At 37.2% G+C, this 12568-nt stretch overlaps 1 protein-coding gene and 1 long non-coding RNA gene across 3 annotated transcripts in view; one reads left to right on the top strand and one right to left on the bottom strand.

Annotated features, from left to right (window-relative positions):
• Positions 1-12568, top strand: part of LOC138928930 (uncharacterized) — a 1213248-nt gene that overhangs the window by 980062 nt on the left and 220618 nt on the right. The gene's annotated exons all lie outside the window — the stretch shown is intronic.
• Positions 5622-7240, bottom strand: LOC121503264 (uncharacterized). The gene is made up of 2 exons (XM_041777537.2): positions 5943-7240; positions 5622-5862 (listed from the first exon to the last, which is right to left on the bottom strand). The coding sequence occupies exons 1-2, from the start codon at positions 7011-7013 to the stop codon at positions 5854-5856; spliced, it is 1080 nt and encodes a 359-aa protein (XP_041633471.1). The 5' UTR covers positions 7014-7240; the 3' UTR covers positions 5622-5853.

The raw sequence follows: 12568 nt of genomic DNA, 5'->3' as shown, positions 1-12568 counted from the left end.
AATAATAATACTGAAGGCGATTCTTTCGTAGTTGAATGCACGGAATTATTAATGGCATATTCGGCCTTTATAAGGAGCTTACTCCAGTCTTCATGTTTAATTGGATCTGTTATCTTAGCTAACATCGCTTTTACTGTTCTATTAACTCGTTCTACCTGACCGTTCGCTTGAGGTGATGCTACTTTCACATGTTCAATATTGTTCTCTAATAAAAATTTCGCAAACTCCAATGACGTGAAACATGTACCCCTATCACTTATAATTCTACGTGGTCGACTGTAATACTGAAAATATTTTGAAAAGCAAATATTAACTTCTTTTGTAATCGTTGTGTTTACAGGAAACAATTTAACAAATTTAGTGAATCCGTCAATAATAACTAATAAATGTTTCTTCTTTAAAATAACCGAGGGTAGTGGTCCAAAATGGTCCACATGTAATGTATCAAACGGAATTGGTCGTTTAGGTATATTATGCAATGTTCTATTATTAGCATGTGTGGGTACTGTAAACATAATACATTTTAAACAATTTTCAATAAATGATTCTATCTTAGCCTTTGTTCACGCCAGAAAGGCGCTCAATTTCGGGAGGCAGTGTGATCCTTTTCTCTCCCAAAGAGCTTACCAAAGAACTTCCAATCCGCTCTCCCTAGCTATAGTTTCTTTTGTATAGTTAGTACCGATAACCGTAAAGTCGATACCCGTAAAGTCTACGTGTTATTATTTATCGAGTGCATTTCAGAGTTAGAGCCGCCCCCCTCCAACATTTGGTCCTTCGAGCCGGATTTCATCCACCAGCAGCTCCGGTGGCTTTAACACCGCACAAGATAAGTTTTAATACATTATTGCTGCCGGTCATACAGTTAGGTTTTGCGAAGCTCAATTCGTCTAACTTCTCTGTATGATTACGGTCTAAATCCTAAGTACGATTGATCCGACACACGGCAGCATAATAACATCCAATTCCAAATTCAAAATAATTCGGTTTCCAAATTTTCTACATTTGTGTGAAATTTCTGTGCCGAAATCCAAAAGTGTGTTTAAATAAATGCAATAGCCACAGTGAGAATTTAATTCCAATAGTTCTCAATTCCTCTTCGTTACCTGTGTTCCCGCTAGCATTTATTTACATTTACATACATATTCAATACAGTCCACTCCATAAGACTACGATCGCTGTCAATATTGACAGTTCCCCGAGAAATTATATCCAAATAATTTCTATACAAGACCTACGGGTTCCAAAATTCCGAAAGTGTTTGTTTAAATGAATGCCTAAGCCACAGTGAAACTTTCAGTTCCGAATTGTTTTAAATTCCTTTACGTTCGCTGTGTTCCGCTTGCATTTATTTACATTTCCACTACAGTCCACTGTTCTCCTACTACTTCCTCAACTTCTGAGTATACATAAATATATCCACAGATTTATAACAAAAAATAAAAACAAAAAGAAAAACTACTAACACAGTCCACTTTACTCCGAATCATAATATATAAATATATAACCCAATATATGAATATTCCTAAACGTACTACATACCTACATGCTACAATTACTGTCCGCAGCTACTACAATTATAAATTTATTTAATTCGTACATATATTTGTTTATTTCCACCCTTGCTCTATCCTGAGCTGAACTCCACCTAAGTAATATACATATGTACATACATACATAATCGTCTGCAAGTCGACGCTCCAATATTTGGCAATTTTTTTCCGCCTCTCCTTATCTCCGCTATTTTGCACTTGCATACGACAAGTGCACAAATATACACACACACGTATTGGTTCCGAAATACAGCACCGGTCAATCAAATAAGACCAGACAAATAAAATAATTTTAAATTATTTTATATTAAAATTTCAACTAACCGATTAAGTTAGAAATCCAAGTGTGCTTCCATATCCGCATTAGTGTGGCCGTATTTTCGTAATTCCGTATTTAATTCAAACATTCTCGATTTAAATTCCATACGAGAAAAATACAATTTTCCACAAATAATAATTATTTCGAAAATAATTATTACGAGTCCGATTGGTTCCTAAATTCCCAATCCAACTTCGACCTATAAATTATTTTGTAATATATACCTATTTATAGTAAAAATTATAAAGAAATATCCAGAATGGCTCCTTCAATTTTAGACAAATTTACTTTGATCTGTGACCGTCTAAGTCACTTCGAGTCCCGAGTCTGCAATCCAGCAGCGCCCACTCCATCCAAGTACTCTTGCCAAATCCATCTCGACCAAGTCCGAGCGCTATGGGATAAGGTCGAGAAAGAGTACGAAGATTGTTCAGAGCTGATTTCAGTTGGGTTAGAGGGCGCGGAGGACACCTTGCCTACTCTTAAGGCAAAATACGACTACTCCTATTTTATTTACGGACGGTGTGCCGCCCAGCTCATGGAACAGATCGATACGATCTCCTCCAAATCGTCTCCAGTCCAACCTCCTGCGCCCCAAAATTCCTTTCCGTCTGGCTGTCGGCTTCCTCCGTGCGAAACGGAAGTTTTCTCGGGCGATTATCTTCGCTGGCCGACTTTCCGGGACCTTTTCACAGCGGTCTATATCGACAATCCTACGCTGACTCCTGTAGAAAAATTGTTCTATTTAAATGCCAAGACGAGTGGTGAATCTCATTACATAGTTTCAAATTTGCCACTGACCAACGACGGTTTCCGCTCAGCATGGAAAAACCTATCTGAGCGTTTCGAAAATAAACGCGCGTTGGTCAACAGCCAACTTAAGAAATTGTTGAACATTCAGTCCATTGAACGTGAGTCCTCGGCAGCCTTGAAGGAGCTGCAAAATACAATTCAAAATTGCCTCACATCCCTAACTCTGTCCGGCCTTCCTACGGATAATTGGGATTGTCTATTGGTTTATTTGAGTTCCACGAAGCTTCCAAAGCTGACGCTCTCATTATGGGAGCAGTCCTTACCAAATAAAACCGAAATTCCGACGTGGCTAGAATTAGATTCTTTCCTTACTGAGCGCCATAGAACTCTGGAATCTATAAATTCTATCCAACCTCCTACGATACGCCTCAGTCCGTCCAACCCGAAAAAATCCATCGTGGCACCGCGAGTACTACAATCCTTTAGTACACGGATTGTTCACTTATCCAAAAGATGCGATTTGTGTTCTGCAGAGAACCATCCCGTGCGTAAATGTGTGGACATCCTGTCGACGAACGCTCAGCGTTATCCTACGCTTTCCAGAGCTAATACTTCCTGGTACTTTTGCTGCGTATCCTCGCAAGGGGGGGGGGGGGGGGGGGGGGGGGGGGGGGGGGGGAGAATGTTCACGCCAGAAAGGCGCTCAATTTCGGGAGGCAGTGTGATCCCGAACGCTTTCCTTTTCTCTCCCTCTTCCTCCGGACTTCCAGTCCAAAGAGCTTCCAATCCGCTCTCCCTAGCTATAGTTTCTTTTGTATAGTTAGTACCGATTTACCTACGATTTAATAAAGACATCCGACGCACGTCGCGCAAAACCCCGTAAAGTCTACGTGTTATTATTTATCGAGTGCATTTCAGAGTTAGAGCCGCCCCCCTCCAACAACCTTCATATCCGGAAACCAATAATGTCTCATTATTTCATTTACACATTTGTCTGTACCTAAATGACATAAATTTTCGTGAACTCTCCTGATTACATGGGTTTCCATTTCAGCTGGCACATATAACAATTCGATATCATTATCACCTAATCTATAAACAATTCCATCACTCAATACAAACTTCTTTACATATCCCTGTTCTAACTTTTCTTTTAACTTTACAATAAGACTATCTCTATTTTGCGTTATCTGAAGCTGAAGGTTTATGTCATCACTATCAATCACTGAAACTATTTTATCTTGGTTGTCACATTCTTGTATTGTTACTACTGGTTCATACTCAAAATCTTGATTAAGGGCTGAAGGGTATCTACTCAATGTATCAACATGGGTCATATATTTCCCACTACGATGCTTAAGAGTATAATTATAATTCTAGTTCTAATTCTAAGGCCCATCTGGCAATATTCGAATTAAGGCGTCCCTTTCCTAAACATAAAACTACTGCATTACAATCTGTTACTATGTTAAATGGTATTCCTTCTAGATATATTCTGAATTTTCGTAATGAATAGACAACAGCTAATGTTTCTAATTTAAAACTTTTATATCTTGCTTCAAGTTTTGTTTTTGTCTTTGTGAAAAATACGCAATTGGATGAAACTTATTATCGTCTTGTTTCTGTAATAAAATTCCACCAAACCCTTCACTACTTGCGTCACAATGTAATTCTGTTTCTCTATTTGGATTATACAGAGCTAAAATTGGAAAAGATATTAATTTCTCACGAAGATACTCAAAGATTTTTATGCAATTTTCGTTAAGTTCGTACTTAAAGCCTGCTTTGGTTAGGTCTTGCAATGGTTTTGCTATTTTTGAATATGCCGGAATAAATCGCCTAAAATAAGAAAATAATCCTAAACACTTTTGCATACCATGGCGATCTTTTGGTATCGGAAGATGTTTAATCGTCGATGTATGTTCATGATTCGGACTTATTCCTTTCCCTCTGAGAGTGTATCCTAAAAATGCAATGCTTTGGTAAGCGAACTGACATTTGCTCAACTTAATTTCTAGTCTATATTCTGCCAGAATTCTCAATACTCTTCCTACAGTTATAAAATTATCACTAAGTGTCTTCGAACCTATTGCAATATCATCTATATAAACTACTACATTTCCTTCACGTATCAATGGCTACAGAATAAAATTAATAAATCTTATAAATACTGCAGGTGCATTCATGAGTCCGAAAGGCATTCTTGTATATTCATATTGACTGGAGGGTGTCACAAAAGCTGTGTACTGCACTGAATTTTCTGCTACTTTCACTTGGTGGTATCCACTTTTTAAATCTAAAAGTGTGAAATATTGGTTCCCTTCTAATCTCTCTAAACAATCATCTATCAGAGGTAATGGGTATCCATCACGAATAGTTATCTTGATAAGTTGTCTATAATCCACACACATCCGTTTTTCTCCCGATTTTTTCTTAACAAGTACAATAGCAGAACTATAAGGCGAATTACTTTCTCTTATAAATCCTTTCTTCAATAATTCATCAATTTTACTATCTACTTCCTTCTTTTCCTCATATGAAAGTCTTCTTGGAACAGTACGTACAGGTTCTTCCGATTTAAGTCTTAGCCTCATTTCATAATTATGTTGGATCGCTGGAATGTTGGCTAAATCCAAATAATTTAATCTTATTATTTTATTGAGTTCACTACGGTCCTTATCATTTATCTTCGGATCTATGTCAAAATTTTCATCATCCCTTAATATGTCAATACTATATATAAATGGTATGCTATCATCACTGTCTCTTCCGATATCCTTATATAATTCTACTGTATCATTTTCAATGTCAAAACTATTCTCTGATTCATTGTCACTATTCAATTCATTCAATAAAATCTTCAATCTATGCAATGGGTCACTATTAATATTCACTGGGTCACTATCAATATTCAATGGGTCACTATCAATATTCACTGGGTCACTATCAATATTCACTGCAACAATATCTTCTCTTTTTCTAATTTCATCCTTAAAAATCAACTTTATTCCAAATTTTTCCAAAAACTTACGACCTAAGAGTACATTAGTTGCGACATAATTGTCGGGTACAACAAATAAATCAATTTCTTCTTCAATGTTTTGAAAATAAAGTTTAACAAAAATTTTTCCAAATGTTTCTATTTGAGCTCCATTTACACCACAATATTCTGTTGGGGTCAACACGTCATTAAACTTTTTGTAGGGTATAGCTATGCGCTGGATTAAATTAATGGCGCTACCGGTATCGAACATGGCAGAAAGGAATGTTTTTTTATTATTATGTTGTCTACGATCAGTGCAAAAATATACTTCTACCTGATTGAAAATAGGTATAAACATCTCGTTCTGCTGCTCATCTCGTCCGCTCTGATTGTTGGTCGCTCCCACGACTCTCGGAGTAGTTGCTGGCTTCTGTTGGCAGTCCTTTAACATATGCTGAAGGGATCCACAGCGGAAACAGGATCCTTTCTCGCGCTTCGGCGCAGTACAAGACGAAGCGTAGTGTCCATGTGCCGAACAATTAAAGCAGCGTATCAGGTTTCGGCTCCCTCTAGCGATAGTGCCTCCTGTGCGATAGGACACATTTTGGGAATTTTTTCGTAGAAACGCATATTTTTGTGACATTTCCTTTAGTTGTTCGATTGTGGTTGCCGAGTACAACAGTGCGATATTGGCTGAACGATTGCGAAAACCATCGATGATGAATTGTATGGTTAGTTTTTCATCAATATTAGCACGCAGCGCAATTTCCTCCATTTTGAGAATGTAACCTATGACGGTGTTCTTGTCAGGGTTAAAAATGGTTTCCTTCAACAACAATACTACATCGGCTGTTGAATTGCCGCGGCCAAATGTTTTCACAAAGTTTTCCTTAAAATCGCCATACGTATTCGATCGGTCGACACGCAGAAACAAGTCGGCATCTGTCCCTGGTTTCATCAGCATACGAACACAACGTAATTGAAAAGTTGCGTCATCATTTACACTTCTGCAAGCTCTTTCAAAATCCAAGATCCACTGAAGTGCTTCTTCGTTTTCAGTAGCAGAGAACGGAACCATGAGCTGCTTTACAATTTGGACGTCATCAGTCACCTTATTGTCATTTTGCATCAATCTGGCGAGTATTTTCTTCTTCTCAGCTACTCTTATTGCGGCGTCAAGGGCTTCTTCTTCTTCTTCCAATGTGTGCTCGATATGTTCGCTCGCGGTCCCCTGGCTCATGAGTTCCATTTTGGTGTCTTCTTCCTCCGATATGGTTTCAGGAACCTCATGAACATCTTGGCAACCGGCATTTGAAGCAAGCTTACGCAGTTGTCTGAGTGTTGCGCTTGTTGGGAACTCGATTTCGTTGGCCTTTAGCCATTCCACAATCTTTGACTTATCCATTTCCAGTTGGCGTGGTGCTCCCAATTCAATTATGAGAAAAAAACGTTGTATCTTTCTCGGATAGCACAAAATACACGTGTAGGCGCTTGTGTAAGACGGTTGTTATCCCACTTCTGAAGTTATAAACGTCGATTCTCAGTTGATTGCTTCTATTTCCACGATTTTATTAATAATCTTTTTATATTTCGCCAATGTGCGTTCTCGAACAATCGTAGAGTGACCGTATCTTCTTTCTCTTATAATCCTAACCTTCTTATATATTAACATTGTGTTAATTGGAACAACGGAACTGAAACATAAATGCTAATTGTAGAAATACTAAATGCTAACAAATGCTAAATACTAAATGCTAACACAGCTCATATCTCAAAGTAGATGAAAATACGTTGAAAAACAATGAAGTTATAATTTTTTCTATTACTTTCCCTATCGTTCCTATGGCAGCTATAAGATATAGTCGTCCGATTTTCATAAAATTTATACCAAAATTCTGAAATAATACCAGAAGCTTATGTTTTAAAGTAGATTAAAATACGTTGAAAAACAACGAAGTTATAATTTTTTCTTTTACTTTCCCTATCGTTCCTATGCCAGCTATAAGATATAGTAGTCCGATTTTCATAAAATTTTTACCAAAATTCAGAAAAAATATATACCGGCCAAATCTGAAAAATTGTGCAAAAATGTTGAAAAACAGCCAAGTTATAATTATTTTTCCAAAAATGTATCGAACATTTGTATGGCAGCTATATGATATAGTCGTCCGATCCGGCCCGTTCCGACATATATAGCAGTGAGAGTATATAAAAGACTATATGCGAAGTTTCATTCAGATAGCTCCAAAACTGAGGGACTAGTTTGCGTAGAAACGGACAGACGGACGGACAGACGGGCAGACGGACATGGCTAGATCGACTCGGCTGTTGATGCTGATCAAGAATATATGTATATATTTTATAGGATCGGAAACGTCTCCTTCACTGCGTTGCAAACTTCTGACTGAAATTATAATACCCTGCAAGGGTATAAAAATATATATATTATTATTTTAATACCTTGTTACCTGGTTACTCCGACCGCCTGTTAAGGCAATAGTAAGGAAAGGTCACAAGTTTTATTTATTGATTATTTATTATTCTTAAACCCGTTAGGGCAAGGGAAAATCAAGTTACAATATGGGTTATTGGTAATAAACACAGCTAAGGCAGTGGCGTTATAATTATAAACTAAACTAAAGGTCTACACCGGCCGCGGCTCGAGGCCTTCGGCTCGCCGCAGCGCTGCCGCCAAGATGCTTGGTCAGCACTTGGTATCCGGCTCATGTCGATCATGCGCTGCCCCAGTGCACTATGGGGAATTTGGCCATTTCTATGGTATTAATTAATAACTTTTAAGCTAAGTGATATATTTCGAAACGGTTTTTTTATTATAGTTATGGACTCAATAAAAAATGTTTTTAGGAAAAATGGGCAAGGTTCCGCCCTCACTTGACGATTTTTTTTTTGAATTTTTTGAGTGTATAAGGTGATTTTTTCTTTTATAGCAACCAATATATTTTATAAACATAATAAAAAAAATACATTGTCTTCATTTTCAAGTTCTTCGTCAGATATAAAATAAAAAAGGTCATTTTCATATTCAATTTATTCATAAAAGAGGTCCAGGCCTTCAAATTCGCTAATAACTTCCATTTGGCACTTACATTAATGCAAAAAAAAATTAGCTTTTGCCTTTTAAAAAGATAAAATGATTTGACACATTAATATTTAACTTGAAAAATGTTTTTTTCTTCGTAAAATTTGCTCGAAAAGACCTGCAAAAAAAATTAAATTACGCAGATTGTGCGGATTTGTGCACATTGAGACAAATTGCCTTTTATTTAGAATGAATGCTTCTACAACACATATCATATAATTCGTTCTACTTTAAAGTTTTTCACTTTCAAAGTTACCGAATAAAAAATAGCTATTTTCAATCACGTGCATTTTGCCTACAACAGCCGACTTTAACAGTAGATAGGCTGAACAGAGCACTATTAATTAACATTTCTGGTACTACATTTTATAGAGCCATATATTTTAAAGATGTTTTCATAAAAAAAATAAAATATTAAGTTTGATAAAATGACTAAATACCATAAAAATGGCCAAATTCCCCATAGTGCAGTGTTCCCGGCACTGCTGGTAATGTGCCGGGTCAGCAACTAGTTGCCTGGCGACGGACTCCGGGCAATTGCCCTCGGAGTGCTTGGTCACCAGATTCGCAGTTGCGTGTGTTGGCCACCGGATGTGGCCTGCAACTATGCGAATTCCCTTTATGGGAAATGGGTGTGTTAACTTATATACACTTGGACACCAGCCGATCACAGCACGACTAAGTGGGGGGCCGATATTAACTAAGTACTTTTGCATTTAAAAAAAGACTTGAGGAAATTTTCTGTGGCATGGCGTATATCACTCTATTTCGGATCTAAGAAAAAAATAAAGGCCTTGGAAAAGGAATATGGCGACCACGGACGAATGGACTTTGAACTTAATCTTAATCTTAATCTTTGGTATTGATCAGGAGGCTCGAAGGACCATGAAATGGAGGGGGCGGATATTTCCAAAAGTTTGCGTCCTTCTCGGGTGATGTCGGTGGCCGCTGGGATGAATGCTAAAGGTTTGGATGGACTGAGGCGTAACGTAGGAGGTTGAATAGAATTTATAGTTTCCAGAGTTCCATGGCGCTCAGTAAGAAAAGAATTTCGGTTTTATTTGGTAAGGATTGCTCCCATAATGAGAGCGTCAGCTTTGGAAGCTTTGTGGAGCACAAATAAACCAGGAAGCAGTACCAATTATCCGTAGGAAGGCCAGACAGAGCTAGGGATGTGAGGCAATTTTTAATTATATTTTGCAGCTGCTTCAAGGCTGCCGAGGACTCACGTTCAATGGATTCCATGTTCAATAATTTTTTCAGTTGGCCGTTTACCAGCGCGTTTATTTTCGAAACGCTCAGTTAGGTTTTCCTATGTTGAGGGCAATCCGTCATTGGTGATTGGTGAATTGGAAACTATGGAATGAGCTTCACCACTAGTCTTGGCATTTAAATAGAACAACTTTTCTACAGGTGTCAGCGTAGGATTTTTGATGTAGACCGCTGTGAAAAGGTCTCTAAAAGTCGGCAAGCGAAGATAATCGCCCGAGAAAACTTCCGTTTCGCACGGAGGAAGCCGACAGCCAGACGGAAAGGAATTTTGGGGCGCAGATGGTTGGACTGGAGCAGCTTTGGAGGAGATCGTATCGATCTGTTCCATGAGCTGGGCAGCACACCTTTCGTAAAGAAAATAGGAATACTTGTATTTTGCCTTAAGAGTAGGCAAGGTGTCCTCCGCGCCCTCTAAGCCAACTAAAATTAGCTCTGAACAATTTTCGTACTCTTTCTCGACCTTATCCCGTTGTGCTCGAACTTGGTCGAGACTCCATCCAAGAGGACTTGGATGGAGTGGGTGCTGCTGGATTGCAGACTCTGGTCTCGAAGTGACTCAAACGGTCACAGATCAAAGTAAATTTGTTTAACATCGTAGAAGTAATTTTTATATATTTTACGACAATTTACTGTAAATATATATTACTAAATATTAATGGGTCGCAGCTGGATTGGGAAATTAGGAACCAATCGGACTCGTAATAATTATTTTTGGAATAATGATTACTTCGTGAATTACTTCGTGAAAAATTGTATTTGAAAAAGACAATTATATATGTTAGTTTTCTTACCTTTTGTTTGTAATGTGACTACGGTCACAGCGATTGAAAAATTTAAACATTAAAAAAGACCGCAATTCGCAGCGTTTAACTATTAATTCCTGAATTCCTCGTCGAAGTAAGTACGCAGCAATGCAAGCGGCATTTGCAAACAAATTTTATAATTATTAGAAAAAAGGTTAATTTAAAATAATTGTGCATCGCAAGAAACGCGCCATCTAAAACATTCCAATATTTATTCAGATTAAAAAACCAGTAAAATGATATTCTCATTTTAAGTTTCGACCTCCAATGAACTAATAATATAATATACTTTTTAATAACAATTATCTTCATTAGGGCAGCATTTTCTTAACGGTCAAAAATTGGAATATATATATTTATTTAATATCTATATAGTGACATTCAACTTTGTTCAAATAAATAAAAATATGCAGCGTAGGCGATCCCACGCTGAACACCTGCAAGCAATCTACATCCAGAGCAAGCAATGCCGCTCTTCTATTACAAAACAATAATTCTTAGAATCACTAAGTGCCCTCCATGGATGGCACTCATTCGTTCCCACATTATGTACAACCAATATCCCAAGATCTCTTTGTAAACAAAGAGCACCTCAAGAAATATTTTTGTAACAAGAAATTAGTCTTAAGCTGAGATCAAATCAATAAACACCTAAACCTAAACTTGTGTGTGAATTTATTCTCCTTAGCGTTGTCCTTAGCCAACTGACGGAACATTAGTTCGACTCAATTAATAAACATTTTACTGGCGCAGTCGGGTAGGATACAAAAAGTATCCGAGAAAAAGAACCTCGAGTGAAAAATAAATTTAATTTTATAATTCAGTTCTCGAATAAAATTACGCTACAAACCCTTCAACTTGGATTATAATTCCAATTCGGTTGTCCAACAAAGTGGAAGAAATAAAAATAAAATAAAACAACAATAAGTCCAAATGCAACTAACAGTTAAGAATAAAATAAAAAATAATTAAGTTAAACAAGCGCTAAAACTTTTTTAGTGAAATCAAAATAAAAATAAAACCAAATTTTTATTTTACTGTAACAACAAAATTACAATTATACAATAATGGCACAATCAATTATTGCCGCACCCCAAGTCGTGGTGCTAAACGACACCAACCTTGCTGAAGCTCGTCGGCAGCTAAAAGACATCATGCCATTTAAGGATGATCCAGAAACCCTCTACACTTTTATCAGCAGAGTGGACTATGTAATTTCGCTCTACCAAACTAATGATTTGCGACAACAGAGAATTCTACTTGGAGCCATTGAAAGGAACTTGGACGGACATGTAACCCGATCATTGGACCTTCAGAATATCGAAGATTGGCCTACCCTTAGATCAAGACTAGTTGCAGAATTGAAGCCCCAAACACCGAATTACAAACTACTGGAGAACTTCAGGGAGACACCTTACAAAGGAAACCTGAGAGCATTCTGCGAAGAAGCCGAGAGACGACGACAACTACTGATTTCAAAATTGCATCTGGAAGGTAACGAACCAGATTTTCTTATCTATGTTCAGGCTATTAAAGATTCCATTAAAATACTGATCAGAAAATTACCAATATAATTATTTACTATTTTGGTTCATCATGATATTCAAGACTTAAGATCGCTAATAACTATAGCACAAAATGAGGGAATATATAAAGAACACATTTAATTTGAATTGAATAAAAATCCAGATAACCGTAATAAAAATGCAAACTCTAATCAAAATTCAAAATCATACAAGTTCAATACAAATACCCAAACCCAATGTCGACCAAGTTACCCACAAT

Source organism: Drosophila kikkawai, chromosome 3R, assembly GCF_030179895.1.
Source record: "Drosophila kikkawai strain 14028-0561.14 chromosome 3R, DkikHiC1v2, whole genome shotgun sequence".
Taxonomy (NCBI): Eukaryota; Metazoa; Arthropoda; class Insecta; order Diptera; family Drosophilidae; genus Drosophila; species Drosophila kikkawai.
The sequence above is the reverse complement of the archived record's forward strand: the minus strand, read 5'-3'. Positions and strand labels throughout refer to the sequence as shown.

Excerpts from the sequence above, each read along its gene's own strand:
- LOC121503264 (XM_041777537.2), bottom strand. The coding sequence starts at position 7,013 with ATGGATAAGTCAAAGATTGTGGAATGGCTAAAGGCCAACGAAATCGAG.